This window comes from Exophiala mesophila (genome assembly GCF_000836275.1).
Source record: "Exophiala mesophila strain CBS 40295 unplaced genomic scaffold supercont1.1, whole genome shotgun sequence".
NCBI classification, from domain to species: Eukaryota; Fungi; Ascomycota; class Eurotiomycetes; order Chaetothyriales; family Herpotrichiellaceae; genus Exophiala; species Exophiala mesophila.
The window spans coordinates 372907-398027 of record NW_015622504.1 but is presented as its reverse complement, the minus strand read 5'-3'; the positions used below and the strand labels follow the sequence as shown (position 1 = coordinate 398027).

The window sequence follows — 25121 nt, the reverse complement described above, 5'->3', positions numbered from 1 at the left end:
AGTGGTGGTTGTCGTCGTAATGGGAGCATCAGTGGTGGTTGTCGTCGTAATGGGAGCATCAGTGGTGGTAGTCGTTGTAATGGGAGCATCAGTAGTAGTCGTCGTCGTCTCAGGGGGAGCAACAGTGGTGGTGGTACCTACTGTCGTGGTTTCGGCGTCTCCCGTAGTACTTACCGTTGTTGTTTCTATATATTGATCTACAGTCAGTTTTGCGCTTGATGAAGGATATTTAAAAGTAAAGTTAAAAAGGCTGTGTGCTGACCCAAGGCTGCTTGCACTTGACACACTAAAGACATTGACGCACCTTCTGTTATAGCTGTCGTGGTAGTAGCTGCTGCTGTTGTCGTTGTGACGTCCAGCGTGGTCGTGGTCTGATCAATGACTGCTGTAGTCGTGGTAGCGACCACAGGGCCGGTGGTCGTGGATGTCTCGCCGACGAGCCCACTGGTGGAGGTACTGACGGTTGAGATGTCGCCTTCGCTAGTGGTGGTAGAGACTCCAGCCCCTGTTGTGGATTCGACTCCTGTGCTTGATACTCCTCCTATCGAAAGGAGTTAGCAAAATGGCCAGATGTCATAAGACGGGATAGAATTTGTCAATCAGATCCAGTGGGGAGGTTATTCATCAAGAACTTAAGAGGGGAGTTACCTGTAGAAGATGTGTCTGGGACTACCGGCGTGGTCCCAGATGGAGGGTCCACTGTTGGACCTGTGGTCGATGGAGAAGTAGAGGGTTCCCCCACAACGGAGGTGCTCTGGATGCCAGTGGTACTTGAGGCAGGAATGGTCGCACTAGGTGACTGTGTTGTGGTCGAGGAATCGGATCCATCCTCAGAGGAAGATGCTGTGAAAGACACAGATTCACTGGAAGTGGGTTCAACGCTGACGGATGTGGCTGATGTCGGTGGCACCAATGTCGAAGAACGCCGGGTAGTTGACCCTGTGCTTCCCGGACGGGTGGTTGATCCGGGGGTTTGATCTTCCGGCGGAGTGAGGCCTTGAGCGATGTAGTCGACAGGACATTGACTCGCTGCGATACCTCCCAAGATCACAGTATAGCAATCTGGTCTTGGAGGGAAGGGAAAACCAAAGTACAAAGGACCTCGGCCACATTGATAAGTTTGTCCGGGACCACGGAGATGTGACTCCCAACGTAAGATACCATCAACGAAAAATAACTCGGTCTGAATGTCATTGTACCACTCCACAGGAACCAAGGGAACGTAGAAGTCGCTAGCGTTGAGGCCCACGGTCTTGTCACCACTCTTCAGCTTTCCCTCTTCAATGTAGTACCTACTTGCAAAGCCACAGTTAGTGCCAGCGCCTGCCTTCTCACCCTGAGAGAATCCGGCGATGACTGGCGCGCTGGCCTGTCTCTTTCTCCGCTCACCACCACCGCCAAAGGCCACGGCGATGAGAACCGGGTCTTCAGGGGAAATGGCTGTCTGGGTTCCGCTTGGCATGCCCTGGCCTAGAGCAGTGAAAGTTGGCTGAGAGGTCGTAGTCGTGACCACGACTCCATCTATGGTCAAAGTGACAGTGAGAACTTCTTCTGGCAACGGAGTGACTGGAGGAGCCTCGACTGGGGTAAAAATTATGGGAGGGGTTTGAGCAAGGGTCGTCGTCGTTGTCAGGCCAGGAGTCGTGGTCGTCAGGCTCGGGGTTGTGGTGGCGGTGGTTGTGGCGGTTCCATCGACTGTTGCAGTTGTTGTCAAAGTCACAGAGGTGCTCCCGCTTCCGGAGCTCACAGTAGTGATGACAGTGGTGATGTATGTATTGGCAACATATTCTACGGGGGCATTGTTGATGGCGATGTTGTTGCCATCACCCCACAGATTCACAATCTGAGAAGCAGATTGAAAGAAGGAGCTGTAGTACACTGGCTGTACAATGATAGAGCTGGTGGTTGACGGGACTGGGCAGGGGCCAGAGGGACCATAAGTAACGGTAGTTAGAGCTTGTGCCGAGACGGTTGCCAAAGGCACGGCAAGGGATGCAAAAAGGAGCGACGAAGCCGACCACATGGTGACGGCGGGGTTGAAAGAAAGCAGGCAGAACAAAAAAGGGACTGCAGAACGTGGATTTGAATGAATGACTGTGGAAATGAAAAGGCGAACAGGATGAGAAGGAGGGATTGCTTATGAAGAGAGCCGATCATAAGAGATGATTGCACCAGGAGAATGCAGCATTCCAGTGAGCAATACCATGTTAAGCCCACTGCACAGACCTCAGGAGCACCGACACTCACATACCATCGAACACATGTCGACTGGAATGAAGACAGCTTGGGCCTGTGGAATGGGCAAAGGGATGTGTGAAATGATTTTCTCTTCAAAGGGGCTTCCATGAATTTGAGGACATGAGAATGGAGCATCGAGAATCGCTTGCAACTTGGGACGGCCATACTTTCGCATTGGGAATCTTGATTGTTTTCGAAATGAGCATCTGAAGCCCACCTCGATGGACACAGGGATTCATCAGGGTTGAAATTCGGGGAGCTCATGCAGTTCTAGACCAAGTTTGAGGAAGAGCCAGAGGAAAGCAAACTACCTGACCAGAGGTGAGCGAAGGCGATAAGCACATTGTACATCCTATATCCACGCAATCATACCTTGAACGATGAAGATTGAGGACTGCTCAGCGTGGCAAAGTATGTTCTCTCTAGGCCAGTCGAGTCGGCATGCAGCAAGGGAGTCTGGGTAGGCAGAGAAGGCGACTAGCGGGAGGGTTAAGAGTTAAGGGAGGGTCGAGGAGATCATACCTTGGGGATACCACAAGAACATGGGGTTTACAGTGATGCATCTTGACTTGGAAACATGTCATAGCATGATAGAAGTTACAAGACAAGTCCTCAAGTTCCCGAGTCCCAAGTCCTCAAGTTCCCGAGTCCCAAGTCCTCAAGTTCCCGAGTCCCAAGTCCTCAAGTTCCCAAGTCCCAAGTCCTACCAGTCCTCCAAGCTCCTTCCTCCATTTTCCAGGCCTTCGACCTTGAATTAAGCTTCGAAACCGTCGCGTGACGCGCCGCGGTAGAGCGCGTCCAGATGCTAACCGCAGGAACCATCTGACGTCATGCCTGCCAAATGAGACCGTGGACAGGTGAAGGAAGGCACAGTGGGAGACGTCGAGGCAGTTTGGGAAACTACGCACCTACTCGGAGGCCGAGGGGCCACCTCGGTCAACTATACTCAAATCACCTGACTTGGCTATGGTATTCTGTACATCTGATTCTCCAGACAATATGATGGCTGAAAAGCATGTCGACGACTCACATCCAAGTGCTGTGTTTCCTCTAACTAAGCCTCTAATTGCTGTTTCGTTCCTTGCCAAACAACGCCTTCAACCAAACCAACAGCGGACAAGGAAACAACGACCACGTCAATCACAACCATTGTGCACACTCGATAGACGCCCTTCTCCAACAAGTATTCGCCTGGCTGTCCCTTGTGCTCAGCCATCTCCCCAATATCGAGACTGCTTTCCAAATCAAACCCTCCTTTGCCGCATCCACTTTGCTATCTGGTCACCGGATCCTCTCACTTCTTTCCTTTCTCCTTCTCACGATCTCGACTACTGCCCGCCCGCGTAATGCCACTAGTGAATTTGCCAAAACTACCAGCCAGACTGTGGCCTCTTTTATGTGGGAGTGCCCGTCCATCAGACCCAGAGACTCCCGCCGCAGCCGCCGTGCCGGAGCCTTGAATACCCGCGCCTGTAGCTCCTCCTCTCCCTCCAACACCAGACGTGACCCCTGATGGGCCCATTAGGCTCAAAGGTCTGCCCAGCGTCCCTCCACGTCCAACACCACCTCTAGTCCCGCCTTCACCAACGGACCGATTACTCGCTCGACTGTCTCTGCCTCCCTCAATTGCATCATTCAAACTTCTCGTCGCAGATGTAGGGCCATATACGTTGTCTGCGTCAAATCCGCCACGCAGAAGCCTTTCATGCCTACGTCGTGCTTTTTCTTGCGTCTGCTTGAATTTGTCCAGTAGTTCGGGCCACTTCACGTCACTGGCGGAATTGGCGTCCCTGGTGCGGTTCAGCCGACCAGAAACATTAGTTCCCGTTGCATTGGGCAATGCCTGGCCAGACATGCCGCCGACGACAGAGGGACGAGCCGATGTAGGCATGGCTGCAGGTGTGTGTAGGAGTCCAATTGCCGATACAGAGTTGAGCCGATTCTTGAGTGCGCCAAATGCCGACGATTGTGGTAAGAGCATCAGCAGACCGTAGAGGCATTTGTACAAATATGGATATCGATCCGGTTCGAGAAGTTGTAGACGTAGATCTATAGTCGAAACAGTCAGCTGCAAAGATCAGCGGCTATTCGGCCTGTCTTACATGTAAATACTGGACTCTCGAGTAATTGCACCAACTTGTCGATTTGAATGAGCATGTTGACCGTCATTTCCAGGTCCGCAAAGATCTGCAGCAGGTTGTATGCTTGCTCATATGCTTGAGCAAGCAGACAAAGGGAGAAAGTTGCAACGGCGTTGTAGCACCATGCGCGAAAGAGTGCTACAAAGAACATTTGTCCTTCTTTGCTGTCGAGGTTTCTGAGCCGCTTTCTCAACTCTGCGAGTTCAGGGGCAGTAATAAGGTTGTTGTTCAGATTCTGTACCATGATGCTCGAAAACTCAATGTCCTCGTCCTTCTCAATACAGTCGGCCAAGGTTCTGTAAATTCTTTCAGGTTGCAGGTTAAGGCATAATTGGCGGATTATCAAGTTGCCTCTAATCTCGAGAAGCTTTCTGTCTGTCGAAAACAGCTGCAACAGTGCCACCATGAAAGAGGTAAAATAGCCGTCCTCGCTGTTTTTGGAGATTTGGGACAAGAGCTGAAGATCTCGGGTGACGACTGCTTCGGCGGGGTCGGAGAGTGTCTTGAGCAGTGCTGGGAACGTACCGTCATTAAACGCGAGGACTTTTTTAGGAGCCTTTCGGTGCAACATGATCAACCAGCTCAATGCGGCCACACGCGTCTCTTCGTGCTCGTTCAAGAATTGAAGTGTCAACGCGTTGACAGCCGCGGCATAGTCCAGGTCTGCCATAGGTTGTGGAGATGGAGCAGCCGTAGACCTTGGGGTATCTTCGGGCGGCGACTGTCCAAGCTCTGCAGCCTCTTCAGGTGACACTTCACTCACACTCAACGGGAGCGCAGGCAGGCTCTTGTTTGCGAGGCCCGAGTGTCGCTTTTCCTGTACCTCATTGTCCCTAGCAGCCAACGATCCCAGCCCGCTTGTGGAACGTGGATGTCTGTCTTCAGTATGGACTTCGTCCTGGAACGTAAGGATATAGTCCATCAGGGATCTGTTGACTTTGCTGGCGGTCGTCCTCACCTGCTCCGACTGGGCAGAAAGCGCCGGGAGCACTTGAGTCAGGAGTCGGGGAACGTATTGTAGGATCTCTTCGGGACTGATCTCGAAGAAGCTATCAATCCACCGGAGAGCAACAATACCGATCTCCTCTTCTTTTTGTTTGGATAGGCCTTCCAGGCGTAGGTTCGGGTTTGTCTCTCTACTAGAGGAGACATCGACAAACTTGAGCAAGATGTCGAGGATCTTTGTATGATCGACGACTACATCTTGACCAGGAATCCAGTCTCCATCATGTTGGTCCATCTTGTCCTCATCCTCATCGTCATCAAGCGCCGTTCCCGACTCGGAATCATCGATTGCGTTGTCATTAGAGGCACTGTCGCGGGTAGGTCCACTATCGGCCGGACTGTGGGACAAGCGTCCTCTTTGACTAGTGCGAGACTTCCGACTCTGCGCAATGCCACGCTTGATCTTTGCAATTTTCTTAATCTCGCCAAGAAAGCGTTCAAGAAGACCTTGGGTGGCTACGTAGACGTCTCTGTTTGGGTCGCCGAGAAACTTGAACAAGCCGCCCAGGAATGCGGGTAGGTAGTGAACGAGTTCCAGATCGGGAATGGTGTCCAAGAGCGTCAGCCATGAAACAAGAAAAGTCCTAGTAAAGGGATTGATCACATGGATGCGTTCTTCGAGGAGAGGGATGAATCTTGCCAACGAGAAGGCAGTGGGATATTCGATGCTTGACTGATCAGACACAGACTTGTCGCTGTTACCACCGTCTGTATTGTCTGCAGCGTTGAAATTCAAGACGGACACGTAGGAAGCGGCAGACTCGGCAACGATGTCTTTGATCAAACGATCAAGCAGTTCAGCGCCGTTCTTGACCGACAGTTCCGAATCTGCAGCAAGCTATGTTGGTTTCAGTAGACTGTCACATGATGGCTCAGACTCGAGAGTCGCGCCTACCTTGCAAAGCGTATCAAAGATGTCGTTAAAAAAAACAAGCACCTCGCCTTTTGCCACTTTGGAGATGTTGTACATCGCTTCGCAGGCATAGTAGCGTACACGTGCATCCTGATCGGTGAAGCAAGCCAAAACCGGTGGCACTATCACTTGCAAATAGCGTGCGACCTCGTCCTGCGAGGGGGTGCGTCAGGCAGTGTGAACATACAGGTGCGCAAGATTCGAGACTCACTGTGCCCAAGGCAATCGAGGCAGCTGCTAGACCTATCAGACCTCCATTTCGGGCGTGAGGGAGATGAACAGCGTAGGCGTAATCATGGCAGAGCTGGTCCAAAGTCCTTTGGATCTTGTCCCATTCTTTGGCAGCAGCGGCTTGGCGGATAAAGTGCTCGAGTCTTGGACGGTCAGCGTGGTTCTTTTGAGGATGCACCAGATCAGCCTTACTCTAGAGCACCTTGCTTGCGCTTGTCGTATAACTTATCGGTCAACAACCGCTGAACTGAAGGGTCCATGATGATATGATGAGGTTCCAAGGTCAATGTACGATGTCATCATCAGAAAGCGGTTGCGCTGAAAAGATCCTTGATGATCGCGTCCTTATTAGGATGGAGCACAGGTGTCGATACACGAAGACAGTCACACCTAATGAAAAGTTGGCCCCGTCGAGGCCAGTGTTAGGCTGGACGCGTTGGTTGTGTCGTCCAATTAAGCCGACGATGCAGGGGAAGGAACAGGTTAGTCGACGTTGAAGAGGCGGGGCAGGGAGTCGTTCCTGCCATTTACCTTGGGTTCCCCAGCACCGACTCTGATTGGTGGCGGGCAACCTCACCCCAACGACGCCTTTTGCTCCACCAACTTTTATCCACTGACAAGACTTGACCTGGTAGCTAATAAAAGGAGAAGGTCGATGGCACAAATACCAGAATGATGGCGATCATTGTATGACAAATTCATGACTACCCCAAGTCGTGGACCTTACGGGTTTCTCAATGGGTACTCGCTGGACATTCAACTTGGCAATTCTTATGTCTATCTACGGAGTAGGTACCTATTGCCTTCAATCATCCGCAAGTTGAGGCCAGTCATCATCTTGAGGTCCACCAACCTAGTTCCAGAGCTTCACAGATCTTCTCGCCCGCCATTTATATCGAGTTCTTCATTTCTTTAAACTGCTTCACATAAACAATTCGTCAAAGGTCTCCCTAATGGCTGATGTACTGAAACACGGCGCTCACGGCATCCTCAGAAGCTTCCTGTCGCAACAGCAAGTCTTGGATTTTCCCCAATGGCCCTTCCTCGCCGTTATTCACAAAATGGTTCCAAGTACTCGTATCGCCATACAGCATCGCTGGCGCCTTGATGGACTGAATGCCATCCGGTCGGCATCGTTTGCACTTGAATGTGTCATGGGTGTCACTCGTCGTTCCCGGCTTGAACTGGAACAACTCTCTCAGCGAGTCGAGTGTGAAATGGCGTTCAACGTCTTCGGCAGAATCCACCACGGTTGATGACAGAGCTTGCTTGTGCGATTGACGTTGGAAGATCTTCTCCTCAATTGTCCCCGTCCCCATGAACCTGTAAACAAAACAATCCTTCTTCTGTCCATCTCTCCAAACCCGAGCAAGAGCTTGCTGATCTGCCGCCGGGTTCCAGTCTGGGTCAAAGAGGATGAGCCGATTTGCTCCGATCAGGTTGATCCCACAGCCACCGGCCTTGCTGCTGAGGAGGAAAATAAATTCTTCCCCGTTAGGATCGTTGAACTTGTCCACAAGTTTTTGCCTCTTGTTAACATTCATCGTCCCGTCGAGTCGGAGACACCCATAATTGCGAGCTCGGCAGAGCTTTTCGAAAACGTCCAAAGTCTGGGTATAGTTACTGATGAGAACAATTTTATCATTGGTATCCTGTCGAATCCTTGCAAGCATTCGTTCGAGGACTGCGAATTTTCCCGAATGCCAGGATTTGATGTCTCGGTCTCGGCCTCGATGCTCTTTTGGAACATAGTCGTCAGGCCATAAAGCTTCGCTGCCCGGCAAATCGTGTTCCAGATCAAGCAGGTCTGGGTGATTGCACAGCTTCTTGAGCATACCAATTGCTTTGAGAGGCTGGCTCCCCTTCCCTCTCACAAGACTTTTAATCTCAGGACTTTGGATAAAATGGTTGTAAAGATCTTTTTGAAACGGGGCGAGATTGCAAAACACCACGTGCTCATATTTGACGGGGAGATATTTGGACAATATGTCGTTGGTGCGTCGGATGATGAACTTCTTGACCATCGCGCCGAGTTCAGCGTTGGCTGCTTCGCCCTTTTCTTTGTCAGAGTCTGACCCAGCTGCGTCTCGACCACGGAGAATCGGTAGCTCGAATCTCTTGCGGAAATCAGCCTTAGTCCCTAGATATCCAGGGTTTGCAAAATCCAGCAAAGCAAAGTATTCGGTGAGGTCATTCTGGATCGGCGTTCCTGAAAGGATAACTCGACGCTCGACACTGAGTCCGGTAAGAGCGAGGTAAGTTTCGCTCTCTGCGTTTTTCAAGCGATGTCCTTCGTCACAAAGCAGAAGACCAATCTTGACATCTTTCAACTCTTCAATATTGAGTCTCAGCGACTCATATGAGACGATGAGCACAGGTCTGGCCACCGATCTGCCAGAAGCAACGGCCCACTGTCGGAGTTGAGTTGTCAATTCTTCCTTTGTGGCCTTTCCATCAATGGCAAATGGGTTGATCACCCCTTCACCCAACCATTTGACCAACTCATTGGCCCAATTCTTGACGAGGCTTGCAGGGCACGCAATAACGCATTTCTGTATGGTAGACTTGCCGGCCGTCGGCGATTGCTTCAGCAGCGTAAACATGAGCGTGATGCATTGCAGGGTTTTTCCAAGCCCCATCTCGTCTGCCATAATGCAGCCCTTCGCCTTCTCGTCCACCAGTCCAGTTGTACATTTATACAAGAACTTGACACCCTCCACCTGATGTGGACGTAGTACTTTGGATAATTTCGGGTTGATGACGACAGGAACTTCTGGTCTATCACTTTCGACTTGTTTCTTGATGCCCAGAATCTCGTTGAGACTTTTGTGCATCAGAGGGATGTCCAGCTTTGGTTGCTCCGCAGGCGGAGGGTCTACCAGAGGGACGTTGGGTTTACCATCGATTGTTGGGTCATATAATACGATGGCAAACTCTCCACTGGGATCGTGAAGTGGTTTGTTGACGAATGGAAGTCCTCTTCTCATACCCAGACTTGGTGCTTGTCGAGAGGGATCGATGGAACTCTTGTTGATAAGCGGCACCAGAAATCTTGCCCGAAAGGTTGATTCCTTGTCTCTGACCTCGAACACAGGGAACTTGTCTTTTAGCGCAACCACATCCTCCTCGAGACTAAACCCTCCACTAGTATCATTGCTTCCTCCGTCAGCTTCAGCATAGTTGACTTTTCTGCGCTTTCTTGGTGGTTCTCCACGGGCCTTTCGGGCATTGGCAGAGGCTGGACATTTGAATGGCTTGGTGAGTCGGTCCAAGGCTGCAGGGGAGTTGACACTAAGTCTGCTCGTTTTGGCCGGTGGAATGTTTTCCTTGTCCATGTCATGGACAGAAGTTTTGGACCGTATCCTGTTAGAGTCAGCCACGTCGAGTTGGAAGATGGGTAGGAATTCAGTACATGTTCGAGTCTCAGGTAAGAGCTTATCCAACTTGCAGTAAGCTGCCCTTGCCGGAACACAGACTTTGCATTAGCTGAGAGAGATACAGTGGCAAATATCTCTACGGAGCAGATGACGGGGCGTTCACCAGACGCGTGTTCGAAACTGGCAAGCACGTCGGACGTGTTTTGAGCAACGCGCAATCACGTGATAATGCCTACCCGTTATGATGTGGAATAGGCCCCACCATGTCTTGGGCCGTCCACAAACTCTCTGGTCATCTTAATCATGGAGAACACCTGGGTCAAGACTGTCTTCGATGGGTTTCAACGGCGGGCACGACGATACGACTGTCATATGATTCTATTGATAGAATGATACCACAGCAAGCAACAAGTCCGCAGTAGAGCTGGGGCGATCAAGTCTATTCCATCAGGCACAAAGGAATCATGTCCGCAGATTTCTGGGCCAGCTACCTCTCTGGGGCTTTGGGGATTCTGATTGGGAATAGACTCGATGTCCTGAAAGTAAAGGCTCAGGCAAGCCCAGGGAGCACAGTTGCAGCTCCTCAGCAAGAGCCGGGAACGACAGCGTCACGGTTCACTGGCCTATTCCGGGGGGCTGCTGCACCCATCCTTGGGTACGGCGCTTTGAACTCGATACTCTTCATGTCATTCAACCGTTCATTGTATTGGATGGATCCCAGCATTGTCGATTATACAAAGCTTGCAGGAGTAGACCTAAGCAAGATCTGGGTTGCCGGTGCCCTAGGAGGGTTGGCAACATTTGTGGTTTCAGCACCTTCAGAGCTCATCAAGTGTCGAGCTCAGCTGATTGTGGACGGGCAAGAATCTTCATACAAGGTGCTAAAGTCCATTTGGAGTCGCCATGGACTGCGTGGACTCTACTATGGTGGGGCTATAACCAGTGCCAGGGATGCTTTCGGCTACGGTTGGTATTTCTGGTCCTATGAACTCAGCAAGAGGTTACTCTTGTCAAGACAAGCAGATCCCTTTCTGGCGCCTTCTACCACGGATGTCCTCATCAGCGGAGGCATTGCCGGGGTTGTAACGTGGGTGTCAATATACCCACTCGACGTGATCAAGACACGTCTACAGACCCAACCATCGTGGCATCCAGAGCAACAAGGTCTTCTTCGGAGTGAACAAGCAGCAATTTCTCGATCAGTACAATCCTCCCTTGGCATCGCCAAAGACGTTTGGCAGACGTCTGGACTTGGAGGATTCTATCGGGGAATCGGGATCTGCAGCTTACGCGCATTTGTTGTGAATGCGGTGCAGGTATGTGTCTCTCATCTTTGCAAGAATCGGCAGGCGCTTACATCCAGCAGTGGTATGTTTATGAAAGAATTATGGCATTCTTTGACCATAAGCAGTGACCAGGTTACTGGTTGGAGGATGACGGCATGATGCCGGGCCGTAACAATGCCGAAGGTCAGGTTGTCATCTGCCTCGTCGAGTCGTCAAGTCGTGGCAATGTCTTCCCAGTGTCTCTAGGAAACAGTGTCTCGGGCAAAGGCAGGAATGTTACTGCTGTTATAAAAGGCCCCTTTTACAAAGTCTAGGCCTGCACATCCTCCATAGCGGTATGGCTTGACTCGGTCTCGCCACTCTGTTTAGTACCATTGTCTGTGCCGAGGCCGATGGCAGCATCTGCCAGCTTTTGAGAATGCGCTTCGTCCTTGAGCATGCGTACCCTGTTCGTCGTCAGTGTCGTATTACAAAGGATTCATCATTCAGTGTATCCTGACCTTCTCTTATGATTTTTGCCTCGTCGATGCTCGTTGAGGTTGTGGCTATCGGAAAAGTATTTTGCGCACTCGGTGCAGTAGAAAGCCCCTAGACCAGGGAGATCCTCGCTGGCCTTAGCATCCTTGTGCCGAGCAAGGTGTTTTGGGGATCTGAGGTCGGCTCTGACCTGGTCGAGATCACTGTGTTGTGTGGATTAGCATGTGCGCGGTAATTTTTATTGGAGGAGAGAGTATCGGACCGAGTACGGCGCTTCGTTTTGCTGCGTCGGATGCTCCCCATAGTTTCCTCACTGCACGGGTGTATGGAGAAGACAAGGGGTGCCGAAAACACTGCGTTGGTGATTGTGGAAACTTATGGCGGGATTTTCAATCTCGTGCTTGTCGCCAACCAGCCCAAAAAGGTTTTCTGTAAAGTGTGTGTGGTCTTGGGTCTTCGGACAGCAGGAACGCCCTTAGAACTTGTAGTGGCCGAAATTCGGAGTTAGCCCGGGCTTTTGCAGGAACGTAGGTCTGACACTTTATCACGGTGTCCGACAACGATTCTTTGCCCAGGATATCAGTGCTGCGTTGGTAAAGGGTTCTCTTGCGCGTGAGATGGTGTCAGTAAACAGTTTCAAGGCTTTCTAAGTCAATTGATCAAGTAACGCATGCCCCAAGAGTTGCCAACCACGGAATTGCAGAGGCTACTACTTGGACACCTAGATCAAGAGTTAGAAAACCAAGTGTTCCGTAGTGGGAAATTCAAAACCCAGTTAATAATGTCTATATGGCAATAATAATAATGGCAGTCAGAAATCTGATGAACTTGTAACAGACTTTTCGGTCAACACCGTGTGCACGGAACAATCCCCCGTTGGGAGGCGTGGGAGGTCTCTTTTCTAGCCGCGGCATTGGGCTTGGGAGTTGAACCCGCCAATCAGATACAGACTAAATGGGACAAGTTCTGGTCCGAATCGGGCTCCTGGAGCATTGCCATTCTGGAAGCAGGACTGTGTAATAATCACACTATGAAAGGGTTTCTTAGACGGCTAATAAATATGCTAGCAAGTTTACAAGAGCTCTTGACGGTGGGAAGGATGTGTTGAGAGTAGATTTTTCGCCTTGATCGAGTGGTCATGGCAACCATCAATAATGAGATATCGGAGCACGTGAAATGTGAGATTGAGAATGTAATTATGTCTGTTGTGATTGGTTGTGGGACCAGGTCTGCAGGTCTGCAAGAAAATGCGAAGGAACATGAGGGATTTGACTTGTCGGAGCATCCGCCGGGGGTTGCCCAGGTAGAAGATTGGCGGTGTCTGTGGGGCAGCCTCGGGCCTGGAGTTGGGGGTGAATGGGTCACAACGGTACAAATACTCGTCAGATTCAAGCACAAGACACAACTTGTAGCAGAGGAAGCAACAATAGCATCCCTCATATTACTACTACACTCATACTGGTTTGCTAATCCACTCATATCCTGTGGAAGCAGATCTCGAGAGGAGTAAAGTGAAGACGCAAGAATCCTAGCGAGCTTGACGTATTCCAAGGCTTATCGTCCCCAGCTGCCGCCACTGCGATTCGCTGCCTTTGGCCTGGCCCAGTCACGTTTTGCTCCGAGGACGCCTCCAACTCAAGCCGACAGAGCTTCCACCCGTTCATCCACCATTCCGCACATCACAGCTTCCTTTTCTTCATTCTTGACAACCTTCTTCTCTCCTCTCCACTCTGCTCACGCCGTAGAGAAGACTCTTCTCCTTCACTGAGTCGATCTTGATTCTTCCCAATTGTCGGCTAGAGCTCAAGTATCGTCGCAATCATGATGTCCGCACGGCCATTGGGCCGTCTGGCCTCGCGCCTGGTGAGTTTCTTGCTCTCCTCCAGTTCTTTGACCCATTCCCCGCCATGTCATGTCAACAAATACAAGCTGCCTACTCTTACCTGTGCTTGAGAACAATTACTGATATGGCCTTCGACTGTAGGGTTCCCAATTTGGGACTGTGAGTGCTCGATCGTCCCCTCTCGACCCCATGGTCATCATATTAACCCATATCAGCAGCCCTTGCGAGCATCTCGCGCAGGATATGCGACCGTCTCTGACAGTCCTCTGGATAAGAATAAGTCTCCCCGTCTTTTGGTATGAGGTGCAGTAAAATCTGACTGCCCTATACAGGTCGAGATGACAAACTGGGAAAAAGGTCACTACATCAACTACAAGTAGGTTCTTGGTTATAGTTAGCTTATTCCGATATTAATCGCCTGCATAGGAAAATGTCCGAGAACCTCGCCATCGTTCGAAAGCGACTAAACAAACCCCTTACTTTGACTGAAAAAGTCCTATACTCTCATTTGGATGATCCCCATGGCCAAGACATCGAACGTGGTGTCTCATACCTCAAGCTCCGACCTGATCGAGTAGCCTGTCAAGATGCTACTGCTCAGATGGCCATCCTCCAGTTCATGTCTGCCGGCATGCCTTCCGTCGCAACTCCTTCGACCGTCCACTGCGATCATTTGATTGAAGCTCAGATTGGAGGCGACAAGGATTTGGATAGAGCAAAGGACATCAACAGAGAAGTCTATGACTTTCTGTCTACCGCCTGTGCGAAATACAACATCGGCTTTTGGAGACCCGGCTCTGGTATTTTGGCTACCACTCATCCTATGCCTTCAGAAGACTAACCCATACGCTTCCACGCAGGTATCATTCACCAGATCATCCTGGAAAATTACGCCTTCCCCGGTGCTTTGTTGATTGGCACTGATTCCCATACTCCCAACGCTGGTGGTCTCGGTATGGCTGCAATTGGTGTCGGCGGCGCTGACGCAGGTACTGTTGCCCCAACCTTCCAAGTTCTTTCATTTCGCTAACCTGTTTCAATCAGTCGACGTTATGGCTGGACTTCCTTGGGAGTTGAAGGCTCCTAAAGTTATTGGTGTCAAGTTGACTGGTGAACTTTCTGGATGGACCTCGCCCAAAGGTTTGCGATACAATGGTAACCTTTTCTGAAGACAATGCTGACTCTTCCTCAGACATCATCCTCAAGGTTGCCGGCATTCTCACAGTCAAGGGTGGTACTGGCGCGATTGTTGAAGTGAGCGAGAGCAACCCCGTCCTGTTTTGACATGAAAACTGACATCTTTTACAGTACCATGGTATGTCGTGGCATCTTTTTTTGCTTCTGATTTTTATGTCGCACGTGAGTACTGTCGAGGAAGTCGCGCCCCCCAAATCCTCGAGTTGAGGAAGCTGCGCGTCCCAATTCAAATGTTTGAGGGTGGACCTTCCTCGTCCAGTGAATTTCCGCTGTGCTGCGCCCCTCGTGGAAACTGCGGCTACGCAACAAACTTAAACAAACTGGATATCTGGACTTATCCTCTCCTCTTCTCACTTTGGACTAACGCCCTGGTTCTGGGACCTGGACTTGGTCTACTGTCTTGAATCGTCAGCAAGGTAAGCTGCCTCAAGCGACTGTTGTTGACGCCACTAATAAGTTTCAGACTTTCTGACCATCACGTGGGCTGACCTCCCCAGTCGACTCGTATCCCTTCTCAGTCCTCAACCCCTCACACTGCGACCGGCGGCTACCTTGACGAGAACAATCCGACTCGGCCGGGGCATGCTTCACTGGCAGCATTTGAAAAGACATCTTGATCAGCAAAGCAAGCTTGGGAAGCTACTAGCCAAACGCCACTCTACTCTAACCGCCAACGCAGTCTTGCAACGGGATATTTTCTGCACCGCGGACTCGACTCTAGCAACCTTCTCGTTCCGACTCCGTGGAGTCTGTAATGGGACTTTTCCTGGGCCGCGAACCACATTGAGTGTGACCATTCTCTTACCGCTCTATCTGGACTGGACGTTTCTTTTGTATTATTTATGCCTGTTTCGCCTTCATTCTTGACCGAGTCGCACATTCGCTAATCTCCTCATCTCATTAGGTCCTGGTGTTGACAGCATCAGCTGCACTGGTATGGCCACGATCTGCAACATGGGAGCCGAGATTGGAGCCACCACCTCGATCTTCCCATTCAATGATCGTATGTATGATTACCTCAACGCCACCAAGCGTAAGGCGATTGGAGACTTTGCTCGCTCCTATAGCCATGAGTTGAAGGAAGACAAGGGCGCAGAGTATGATCAGCTGATTGAGATCAATCTCTCCGAGCTCGAGCCTCACATCAACGGGCCCTTCACTCCCGATTTGGCCACTCCAATCTCCAAGTTCAAGGATGCCGTCAAGGAGAACGGATGGCCTGAAGAACTCAAGGTTGGCTTGATCGGTTCTTGCACCAACTCCTCCTATGAGGACATGAGCCGTGCTGCTTCCATCGCTGAGGATGTTATGCAGCATGGAGTCAAAGCCAAGTCTTTGTTCACTGTCACCCCCGGTTCCGAGCAGATCCGTGCCACCATCGAACGTGATGGCCAGTTGAAGACCCTTGAGGATTTTGGTGGCATGATCCTGGCCAACGCCTGTGGTCCATGTATTGGTCAATGGGACCGAACCGACGTGAAAAAAATATGTTCTGCCCGCCATTGTTGTCTCATACCTTGCTAACTTCTCTTTAAGGTACTCCCAACTCGATCCTGTCGTCCTACAACCGTAACTTTACCGGACGAAACGACGCCAACCCTGCTACACATTCCTTCGTCACCTCGCCCGATCTTGTGGTAGCACTGACGGCTGCCGGCACGCTCAACTTCAACCCTCTGACTGATACGCTAAAAGACAAGGATGGCAAGGAGTTCAAGCTCAAGCCACCAACGGGTAATGGTCTGCCCCGAAATGGATATGACCCTGGCCGAGACACATATCAAGCGCCTCCAGAGGAACGCTCTTCAGTTGAGGTTTCTGTGTCTCCTACATCAGACCGTCTGCAAGTTTTGGAACCCTTCAGTGCCTGGGACGGCAAGGACATTTTGGAGTATGCAACTCAATCTCGACCTTTTTGAGGCCAAAGCTAACAACGTTTCTAGTGTGCCTATCCTCATCAAGACGCAGGGCAAGACCACAACGGATCACATCTCGATGGCCGGCCCATGGTTGAAGTACCGTGGCCATTTGGACAACATCTCAAACAACATGCTGATTGGCGCAATTAACGCTGCAAACGGCGAAGCGAACAAGATTCAGAACTTCAAGACTGGCGAATGGGATGCAGTGCCCGCCACCGCGCGAAAGTACAAGGCCGAGGGTATTCCATGGGTCGTCATCGGCGACTGGAACTACGGTGAAGGCTCCTCAAGAGAACATGCTGCTTTGGAACCTCGACATCTTGGCGGTACGGCCATCATCACCCGAAGCTTCGCTCGTATCCACGAAACCAACTTGAAGAAGCAAGGTATGCTTCCCTTGACATTCTCCAACCCCGAAGACTACGACCGAATCAATCCCGACGACAAGATTGATCTTCTCGTGACCAAACTGGCCCCTGGCCAACCCATCACCATGAGAGTCCACCCTAAGGACGGCAAGACATTCGAGGTTGAACTTTCTCACACCTTCAATGAGGGACAGATTGAGTGGTTTAAGAATGGCAGCGCTCTCAACACCATGGCCAAGAAGGCAGGCACCAAGTAAAGGACTGGACTGGCGGCGTAGGAGGATTCAAGATTGCTTGATATATCTAGTGTACAGGGTTGATCGCGAAGACACAGAGTGACAGGAAGAAAGCTCGGAGGACTTCGAGTGAGGTCAACACAATCACATGCCAGCCTGGAAGTGAGTAGCAGCAGCATTCGAACGTGGGCTCAGGCATGATATGATGTTTATGTATCTTTCAATAGCGACAATACCAACGTGCACTTGTGTTGATTTCGATGGTGACCATGTCCCAGACTCAAGAACATAGGTACACATACACCTGGGGTACCCAGTGCTATGTAACTAACTATTGACTCTTGGGAAGAGCCGGCCCGCGGAGGGAGGGGAAAGTCACGTGGCTATTTGCCGTGAACCTCGGTACTAAAGTTCAGGATTAACTAACTGTCTTTGTAATTGCTCATTCAAGGCACTCTATTCGAGAATCACTTACCGTCCTCTATTCTATAGAGTGCGCAGCATCTTCTATCACAAACATTGTATAAAGTCGATACATACGTTCGCAAGCCCCGTCGACCAAGCTCTGTTCGTCGTTCCCGTCCAGATCTGTCAACGCTATCCCCGAGTGATCGGCTCCGGACCTTGAAGGTTGCTGGTGTATCACTGCCTCGCTGCGTGGGGTTGGAATTTAATATATTATATTTGGAGATATTCCCCATTCGCCCATAAGATTATCGATTCCCTCCTCGACTCACCGGCTGCTCAACCATTGATTGGTTTTGTCATATCTAAGTCGCCACATGTAGCTCGCACAAGGCTCGCCTCAAAGACACATAGACAAGCTACCAAGAGAGCTTCTCGCCAAAACCATTCAGCAGTTACATGCGCTTCAACTGCAAAGCACTGACGTTTAGCCAGGCTTTGAATTCATTCCAGCATCCCAAGACTATCAGCCAACTTGCCACAGGTCACTATCATCGTCACAAAACTATGGCTCAAACTCTTCCCAAGCTTGCCGATTGGGAGCAGATCAGCACAAATGTGATTCGTGTCATGGGCGCCAATCCGAGCAAGGTAGGAATTCGTCCCTGGTGCCAGGAATATGATTTTGGCAACAACATCGGCCATGTACTGTGCTAGTATTTCTTGTGCTATGCTGTGCTTCCAACTTGCTGACTGGGTACATGGTTTTAGTTCACACTTCAAGGGACGAATACGTACATACTCGGAAGTGGACCTCGCCGCCTCCTGCTTGACACAGCCCAAGGTGAGAAAGCCTGGCTCGACAACATCACGTCAGCACTCTCGTCGCAAGCACAGAGTCCAGTCATCTCTACTGCAATTCTCACCCACTGGCACCACGATCATATCGGTGGCGTCAAAGATCTAGAATCGAGATTTCCGGATGTCAAAGTCTATAAGCATCTCCCCAACCACGATCCAGATGGGCTTCTCGACCCTTCGAGGGTGATTGATATCCAAGATGGCCAGGTGTTTAAGATTGAGGGAACAGACTCTGAATCTGACGTGGAGATCCAAGCCATCCACTCCCCCGGCCACGCCAAAGACCACATGGCCTTTGTGATCACGTCATCTCCAGACGCCGATGAAATTGGTGCAATCTTTACCGCCGACAACGTCCTCGGCCACGGAACCGCCGTCTTCGAAGACTTGGCCCTTTATCTTGACAGCTTGGCTGTAATGAAACGCAAAGTCCAGGACCAAATTTCGGCTCAACAGAAAAGCTGGACGGACGGGTCTCCCATGGCCAACGTCGATGGAATCAAAAAACGTGCCTTCCCTGGCCATGGCGCAGTGATTGAGGATGCAGTCTCCAAGATTGACGAATACGTGAGTCATCGACGCATGCGTGAGGTTGAGGCCTTGAACGTCTTGAAGTACGGCACGACCAAGTCGCCCGAGTCGCCGTTCGGCAATAACCCTGGAAACATCAGCTCGTCGTCTACCTCATCCAAGAAAACTCCACGAGCCGCGCCGGATTCTCTGACCATTGTCGGTAGTTCAGAGTCAGAAGAGAGCGATGTCGATTCTCAGGCAGCCGCCATCGCCGGCGTTGCTAAGGAGGCGACGCCGGGCAAGGAGTGGACGAGCCTGGAGATGGTCAAGGTCATCTATCGGCATTATCCCGAGAATCTCTATCAGCCGGCCGAGTATGGCTTGATCATGGTGCTAGAAAAGCTGAAGAAGGATGGTAAAGTTGTCAAGACTGGCGAGGGTAAATGGAGGGCTTGTGAGAAGGCGACTCTTTGAATGCAGAAACTTGTGGGAAAGTTAGTAGGAAATCCGAGTCAATGTTTATAGCAGGCGTCTTCCAGCCAGACGGCTGGCTGTCACTCGTTGCAGTGAAACCCCGAAAACTGGCCATAGAAGCGAAGATTGTCGCCCTTTGAGATATCACGTGGAACCAAGCTGCCAACATCACACGAGAAGACGACGAAGAAATCAGAATCTGTCGAGAGGATGGGAGTCTTCTGACAATAACTGGAACTATCAAGGCTAGAAGCTACGTATTCGTATAGGCCTAATACTACATGCTCGGCAATGGCATCGCTGGCATTCTCTGCTACAGCGCCAACCACAGTGAGATCGGTAAGGCCAACCCGGGTTTCTTCGAGAGGAACCGTAACCCACAAGAGCGTGGGTACTTCTAAGAGGATCACGACTGGCTGGATTGTATTTCCTATCCAGATAGCAAATGGCATGATTCAGACCGCAGAACCCCAGTCTGGCGGTTTCAAGGCGAACTTCGGAGCTGAGAGACGCCCAGAAGATGTCCTTTGCCCAGAAAAGTCTGATCTGCTGCTCATCGTATGCGTCGCAAAGCCTGATATATTCATTCAGCTCGTTGCGAGATGCAAGCAGCGGAAGCGGGGGTCGGTGTTTTTCAAGGATACGGTCGTCGGCGTGGAGTAGCGACCAGCAATTCCGATCGACAAAGAGGTCCGAAAGCCAGCCATACCAGGAAACCCAATCTCGAATGCTTTCGAGGATGCGAATATCCAACCTCTCTCCATTGACTTCTATCGTCGCAGTGCTTGCTGCCTTGGGTTTAATGCCACCTATTGGGGCATTAGCCGGCAATGGCGCCTGGTCCGGGGGCGATATCATGTTTGCTGTGAGATGATGAGCTGAACGGTACACGACTCTCTAGCCTTCAGTTCTCGAGTTATTAGGTTGACCATCGGTGCATAGAGGATGGAGGATATAAGTTGATAAGGAAGATAGTCCCGGAGAACATGATATCTATATATCCATATCAAGACTCGGAGTTGGGGGTTGTCCATGTCATCATCTTATCCGCGTATGCAAACCACCGACACTTGTGACTCAGGCCTGAGGGTTTATGTTTGACGCGATTAGGTCGACATCATTACAATACCAACGAGACCTAAGTTTCTGACTATCCTTGCGATGGCCCCGTTTGAAATAAGAAGTCATCGAAACAGAGTTAGCGCGACATGACATCATATGACGTTCTCCAGCTGCACAAGAATAACCATGGCCTGTTAACATCTTAGGAGGGTTTCGTCTCGAATATGCATATGCCTGTGTAGTGGCTGGGAGAGCTTCAATGAGATTGCTGTTGTGGCATCTTCATTGAGGGTAATTGATGTTTGAGGTGATAGTTCTCAACACGCATAAGGACCGCAGCCAGAATCCAGGCCTTCATTGTACAAGGGCATGGCGATGCACGGCAGTTCAAAGGCTCACCACACAGTCGCCCCCAGTATGGCCACTGAGGTTTTCAAAATGCTGCGACTCTTAGACTAAGCCTCTGTCGGATAAGAATGCTCTGATTGCTTCACCGACTCCTTGTGGAGTGGGCTTGGAGGCACAAGCGTCAGCATCAAAGCCAAATGTGTCCTTGAGATAGTCTCTCGTGGTGGGACCAATCGTGACAATGACAAAGTTGGGACCATCAACTTTCTGGGCAGAGTTGGTAGTCCAACGGGTGGTTGCTTTTTCGGTGAGACGACCTTGGTGGTCGAGGAAGCCCAGAGAGGTCAACATGGCCTCACAGCCCTGAGGTGAGAAGACGACAATGATGATGAGGCTAGTTCCGAGGGAACTATCTGTGAGGTCATGAATCTTGGAAGCAAATTGTTGGGGAAAGGATGGCATAATTCCCGTAGAGTAGACCTCGAGTTCATCAACTTTGATTCTCTGATTGGGGTGTAATTTAGAATCAGGGTCAGCTAGGGTTTTGGGGATAACGTCTCGTCTCTGTTCACCGACGAGGAACAACAGACCCTTTTTGCGCAATCTCTGATCAAGTGCTTGCACACGGTCACCACTAGAGGGCCCTAGAAGTGGGGTGAAAGGTAAGCGAGGAGCGTCGTAGAAGGTGTACAATTTGGTGGCGTGCAGGGAATTATAATGAGATAGAATGTACTGTGCTAGATTGGCACCATTGCCAGAATGGTCGCCAACCACAAGGGGTCGTAGATGGGCAAAGGATGATGTGGGGTTGAGGGAGGACTCTGAGATGAGTGTATTCAGGGCGCGTGACGTTGCAGGACCAACTGAGTAAAGTGGAAAGTTGAAGTCATCGTCTAGCAACTCGGTGGGTGTTGTAGAGGGATTCGAGGGACACTGTGAATGAGTTGAGTCGTCGTTGTCTGTGTTGGACGCTGCAGGAGGGACAAAACATTAGTGGTCTCCATCAAATTGAGTCAAGGACCTGGGTCACGATCCGAAACAAAAGGACACGAGGAGAAAGACTGAAGACTGGGAATAGACAATACCGATTATAGAGGAATGGGATTGTGGCCGTAATCCAACCTCGGCGCGATGGGGAGCAGAAGGCACCAACAAGGTTGAGGGATCCCCTGACTCGGCCCCGCGACTCTCATGTGAATGAGGCACATCGACCGAATTGACGACTTGGGACCAAGCCTCGACGGCGCGTTGGCTAGTGAAGATGATGCCTCCATAAGCGCAATGAAGATTTCGGGATCGGAGTAAGTGCTTCAATGCCTCGAGGTTGGCGACGTTGGGGTGATGTTCCAAGACAGGGAGAAACAGGGGTAGGAAGGCGGGAGTGGAGAGTTCCGAGGGGGTGGAGTTTGCGTCAGGGATCGAAAACGCTCCGAGTGTGGAGAAATATTCTTCATAAGCATCATGTGGCTGAGAACGGGTCTTGAGGAAAAGGACAGGGAGTGCAGTCGGGAGAGGTAGGTCTGAAGTCGAGGGCTGATCTGAGAGCGCCATCGATATCGATCAATCGATGAGTGAGAGGTGTGGCGCGGAGGTGGAAAGTCCGGGGATGTTGGGAAATTTCGCTTTGACTCGGACAAGGGGGGGCCGGGCGCGTGGTGAGTCTGAGTAGTGATGTAGTGATGGAGAGATGCGTGATGAGTGTTGTGGCGTTGTGTGATTGGGAGGTCGGATGACCATGTGGGAAGGGAAGAAGCGAAGACGACCACGATCGATTTCAGACAAGGAGTGTAGAATGCAGTGGCAGTGGCGTTCTGCTTAGCGACGACCTGTGGACGTCAATAATTAGCCTGAAAAGGTGGTAAAAAGGCCAAGTGGGCCAGCCATAGAATGGCACTAAGGCTGAGGACTGCAGGGTAGATCAAGGATGAGAAGAGGCATTAAGTTTCGAGTTTGATGACGGATGAGAGTGTTGATTAGCTGAATATAGATGAAAAATATAGCACATCGGAGGCAGAGAGGTAGGTGTGCGAAGGTCAAGCAGCTTGAGGGATCATGTCAATACTGGACCGCCAAACCAAACGTCGAATCGGAAAGAGAAGGGAAGGAAATCGGAAGAACAGAGAGGCCTGAGGGGCCAAAGGCTAAGGGTGGGAAGTGGAGATCAGGTACGAGTGAGTACCTATGCAGGGTGTGATGCCGGTTGGCGGATGTTTGTGTGGACACATTGGTAGAGTATGGAAGGAGTTATGAGGATAATATGAAAACGCCATCTATAATCAGCCGAGGATGCATGTTGGGTTGACGAAAGATACCTAGGTACCATGGGTAGATACCTAGGTACACGATGCACTAAAGGAAAGGAAAGGAAAGGATGCGAGGGGATATGACCTGAGACATCGATTGAATCACGCCAATGAGAGATGATTAGGGTATGATAAGGAAGGAAGGTTGGTGATTTAGACAGGCATATGTGAGGGTTTCTCCTGAGGCTGTACGGAGTAATAAAAGTTGGTAGTTGGTGTTATTGTATTGAGGGCTTAAAGGCGATAAAAAGCAAGAGAGTTATTCTTGTACAATAAGTACCTAAGCACAGTATGTGTTCAAGATTTTGGTGTGTTCAAGTCACAGCTTCCTTGACTTGACTTGACTATACTTTGTAGGTGCACCTGCAGTCTAAAGAACATTCCTCTATAGGCAGGAACTGTCCCGCGTACCTGCCTACTCTCTTTCCACTCGCAAGGAAATATTCAATTTCGAGGCAGGCGCCAGGAACGAACAATGCATGATTGACTGACTTGAGGCCGAAAAGGCCCTTTCTGCCCAAAGAGGAAATTCGAATGTCATGGTGTCTTCTTTGAGATGTTCGCTTGAGACTCGTCTCGACTCCCAATCTCGACCTTGACCCATTTCCATCTTACGATATATGTATCAGCCGGCCCGCATTTTCCTCTTCTTCATCCACTACTTGAGAACTTCTACACCCTGCCAATCTCGGGCCAGTACCTCTCTACCTAGCTGATGCTGATGTCTCCAAACTGACCTTCCTAGTTAACGCTGCGTGGGCAGCCCTCCCATCTCAAGAGTACCAGTCTGCCTGGTCGGCCTGCGGTCATTGACCGTGGCACCATGGCACCATGGCAAACCTCGATACATCTCCACCCCACTTCTCCCAGCCCTGTCGCCATCTTCAACGTCGTCTGACCTTCAGCTGATCCTTCCTGATCCTCCCTGATCCCCGTGCCTGACATTTCTGCAAAGCCCTGATTAGGCGCCCGGCTTCGAATGGGACCCGACCTCGCCTGTCTTGAGATACCTCGATCACAGCGACCCCTTTGCACCTCTTTGGCTCCATCTCTCACACCACCTTGAACAACTCCTGGGTCTCCTTCAATCTCGCCATTCATCTTGGTCTGAGCGCATGGTCAGGTGTGGGTGCCGTCAGCCTGTCCTCACCCTGTGCAGATCAAAACCAGACAAGCTGGAGAAACCGGAATGGGCCCGTCCGACTGCCATGTAGGTGTGCATTCGTCTGCTTCACCCCAACCCCACGTACAGACTCCTCTGATCATGTTCCATCCTCGCCAAAGGCTCAAGGAACGATCCGCAGTTGGGCACCTCCATGACGTCTGTTTTGGCCTACACCACATTGGGAATGTCGATATCTCACAAACACAACAGTCTGTCGTAGTTCCATGCTTGTATCGCCTTGCGGTCCACTTTGTCCTCCCGGCTTTGATATTGGCTAGGTCGCACAGCGTGGCCTCACCAATTCATAGACGTTATCAGACCTATGAGAGATCCTTTACCCCCCAGCCTAGACCTTTTCCATCAAAGAGTCAGGCCATGCTCCTCATCGTCATCACCATGAGCGCCTGGATGTATTATCCACGTGCCAAATAGGAGAGAAGGCCAGCATGTTTGCAGACCAGACCACCCAGACTCGTTTGCTTTGAGACACTTAGGTCTCGGCAGCCATCGACGGCAGTCAGCCTGGGCCATGCCACGGCGTGACAGTGGATGTTGGACATGATTTGTGTTCGATTTCCCCGACAAGTATGAGAAACTTGCGTTGTAGCCTGGTCAGTGGTCGGCGAAGCACGGCTATGGTTGTGTCAATTTGTTGGGAGAAAATCATTGGGACCCAGGCACATTTTCGATCTGTTTGTCCGTCCTGCATGTCTTGGATTCTTGCCGCCGCTGGTAGCAAACAGTGCGCAAATGCAA

General features: G+C 50.8%; 10 protein-coding genes across 12 annotated transcripts in view; 4 read left to right on the top strand and 6 right to left on the bottom strand.

The window, feature by feature from the left end:
* Positions 1 to 2023, bottom strand: part of PV10_00135 (uncharacterized protein) — a gene marked incomplete at its 5' end in the record, with an annotated part of 3532 nt that extends 1509 nt beyond the window's left edge. The window contains 2 exons of the mRNA XM_016364171.1: positions 305 to 541; positions 649 to 2023. Of these exons, the coding sequence (XP_016227820.1) occupies positions 305 to 541; positions 649 to 2023 (1612 nt within the window). The remainder of the gene's footprint in view (positions 1 to 304; positions 542 to 648) is intronic.
* A 1160-nt stretch (positions 2024 to 3183) lies between these two features.
* Positions 3184 to 7000, bottom strand: PV10_00134. 2 transcript variants are annotated; one of them, XM_016364169.1, is made up of 5 exons: positions 6721 to 7000; positions 6509 to 6671; positions 6280 to 6450; positions 4341 to 6222; positions 3184 to 4287 (listed from the first exon to the last, which is right to left on the bottom strand). In XM_016364169.1, the coding sequence occupies exons 1-5, from the start codon at positions 6786 to 6788 to the stop codon at positions 3533 to 3535; spliced, it is 3039 nt and encodes a 1012-aa protein (XP_016227818.1). In that variant the 5' UTR covers positions 6789 to 7000; the 3' UTR covers positions 3184 to 3532. The 2 variants fall into 2 exon arrangements, with proteins under 2 accessions (XP_016227818.1, XP_016227819.1); XM_016364170.1 differs by having other exon boundaries at positions 3184 to 6222.
* A 388-nt stretch (positions 7001 to 7388) lies between these two features.
* On the bottom strand, positions 7389 to 9996 carry PV10_00133 (uncharacterized protein). The gene is made up of 2 exons (XM_016364168.1): positions 9941 to 9996; positions 7389 to 9891 (listed from the first exon to the last, which is right to left on the bottom strand). Coding segments are annotated over exons 1-2 (2415 nt in total). The 5' UTR covers positions 9943 to 9996; the 3' UTR covers positions 7389 to 7478.
* A 222-nt stretch (positions 9997 to 10218) lies between these two features.
* Positions 10219 to 11656, top strand: PV10_00132 (uncharacterized protein). Its single transcript, XM_016364167.1, has 2 exons — positions 10219 to 11221; positions 11272 to 11656. The coding sequence occupies exons 1-2, from the start codon at positions 10370 to 10372 to the stop codon at positions 11317 to 11319; spliced, it is 900 nt and encodes a 299-aa protein (XP_016227816.1). The 5' UTR covers positions 10219 to 10369; the 3' UTR covers positions 11320 to 11656.
* Positions 10569 to 12521, bottom strand: PV10_00131 (uncharacterized protein). The gene is made up of 3 exons (XM_016364166.1): positions 11931 to 12521; positions 11692 to 11871; positions 10569 to 11637 (listed from the first exon to the last, which is right to left on the bottom strand). Exons 1-3 carry the CDS (start codon positions 11969 to 11971, stop codon positions 11502 to 11504), a joined length of 357 nt encoding a protein of 118 aa, XP_016227815.1. The 5' UTR covers positions 11972 to 12521; the 3' UTR covers positions 10569 to 11501.
* Positions 12522 to 13492: 971 nt separating this feature from the next.
* Positions 13493 to 17255, top strand: PV10_00130 (aconitate hydratase, mitochondrial; the record flags this gene model as incomplete). Its single annotated transcript, XM_016364165.1, has 12 exons — positions 13493 to 13531; positions 13653 to 13670; positions 13727 to 13807; positions 13844 to 13887; positions 13938 to 14311; positions 14372 to 14500; positions 14556 to 14651; positions 14704 to 14765; positions 14820 to 14826; positions 15613 to 16158; positions 16245 to 16599; positions 16652 to 17255. The coding sequence occupies 12 exons, from the start codon at positions 13493 to 13495 to the stop codon at positions 17253 to 17255; spliced, it is 2355 nt and encodes a 784-aa protein (XP_016227814.1).
* A 447-nt stretch (positions 17256 to 17702) lies between these two features.
* Positions 17703 to 19779, top strand: PV10_00129 (uncharacterized protein). Its single transcript, XM_016364164.1, has 2 exons — positions 17703 to 18290; positions 18411 to 19779. The coding sequence occupies exons 1-2, from the start codon at positions 18099 to 18101 to the stop codon at positions 19485 to 19487; spliced, it is 1269 nt and encodes a 422-aa protein (XP_016227813.1). The 5' UTR covers positions 17703 to 18098; the 3' UTR covers positions 19488 to 19779.
* On the bottom strand, positions 19568 to 20345 carry PV10_00128 (uncharacterized protein; the record flags this gene model as incomplete). Its single annotated transcript, XM_016364163.1, has 2 exons — positions 19568 to 19884; positions 19949 to 20345. The coding sequence occupies 2 exons, from the start codon at positions 20343 to 20345 to the stop codon at positions 19568 to 19570; spliced, it is 714 nt and encodes a 237-aa protein (XP_016227812.1).
* Positions 20346 to 20999: 654 nt separating this feature from the next.
* On the bottom strand, positions 21000 to 22890 carry PV10_00127 (uncharacterized protein; the record flags this gene model as incomplete). Its single annotated transcript, XM_016364162.1, has 2 exons — positions 21983 to 22890; positions 21000 to 21868 (listed from the first exon to the last, which is right to left on the bottom strand). Exons 1-2 carry the CDS (start codon positions 22446 to 22448, stop codon positions 21000 to 21002), a joined length of 1335 nt encoding a protein of 444 aa, XP_016227811.1. The 5' UTR covers positions 22449 to 22890.
* An 815-nt stretch (positions 22891 to 23705) lies between these two features.
* PV10_00126 lies at positions 23706 to 25113 on the top strand. Of its 2 annotated transcripts, XM_016364161.1 has the most exons (2): positions 23706 to 24410; positions 24485 to 25113. In XM_016364161.1, the coding sequence occupies exons 1-2, from the start codon at positions 24316 to 24318 to the stop codon at positions 24795 to 24797; spliced, it is 408 nt and encodes a 135-aa protein (XP_016227810.1). In that variant the 5' UTR covers positions 23706 to 24315; the 3' UTR covers positions 24798 to 25113. The 2 variants fall into 2 exon arrangements, with proteins under 2 accessions (XP_016227810.1, XP_016227809.1); XM_016364160.1 differs by having other exon boundaries at positions 23706 to 25113.
* Positions 25114 to 25121: the final 8 nt, after the last annotated feature.

Bases quoted from the DNA above. Each gene is read 5' to 3' on its own strand.
- PV10_00134 (XM_016364169.1), bottom strand. From the start codon at position 6,788: ATGGACCCTTCAGTTCAGCGGTTGTTGACCGATAAGTTATACGACAAG. The intron at 6,672-6,720 runs GTAAGGCTGATC...TGACCGTCCAAG, and splicing joins CGCAAGCAAGGTGCTCTAGA to ACTCGAGCACTTTATCCGCC. The intron at 6,451-6,508 runs GTGAGTCTCGAA...ACCCCCTCGCAG, and splicing joins CCTCGATTGCCTTGGGCACA to GACGAGGTCGCACGCTATTT.
- PV10_00132 (XM_016364167.1), top strand. From the start codon at position 10,370: ATGTCCGCAGATTTCTGGGCCAGCTACCTCTCTGGGGCTTTGGGGATT. The intron at 11,222-11,271 runs GTATGTGTCTCT...TACATCCAGCAG, and splicing joins TTGTTGTGAATGCGGTGCAG to TGGTATGTTTATGAAAGAAT.
- PV10_00131 (XM_016364166.1), bottom strand. From the start codon at position 11,971: ATGGGGAGCATCCGACGCAGCAAAACGAAGCGCCGTACTCG. The intron at 11,872-11,930 runs GTCCGATACTCT...CACACAACACAG, and splicing joins AAAACGAAGCGCCGTACTCG to TGATCTCGACCAGGTCAGAG. The intron at 11,638-11,691 runs GTCAGGATACAC...GACGACGAACAG, and splicing joins GGCAAAAATCATAAGAGAAG to GGTACGCATGCTCAAGGACG.
- PV10_00129 (XM_016364164.1), top strand. From the start codon at position 18,099: ATGCGCTTCAACTGCAAAGCACTGACGTTTAGCCAGGCTTTGAATTCA. The intron at 18,291-18,410 runs GTAGGAATTCGT...ACATGGTTTTAG, and splicing joins TGGGCGCCAATCCGAGCAAG to TTCACACTTCAAGGGACGAA.
- PV10_00126 (XM_016364161.1), top strand. From the start codon at position 24,316: ATGGTCAGGTGTGGGTGCCGTCAGCCTGTCCTCACCCTGTGCAGATCA. The intron at 24,411-24,484 runs GTAGGTGTGCAT...TCCTCGCCAAAG, and splicing joins TGGGCCCGTCCGACTGCCAT to GCTCAAGGAACGATCCGCAG.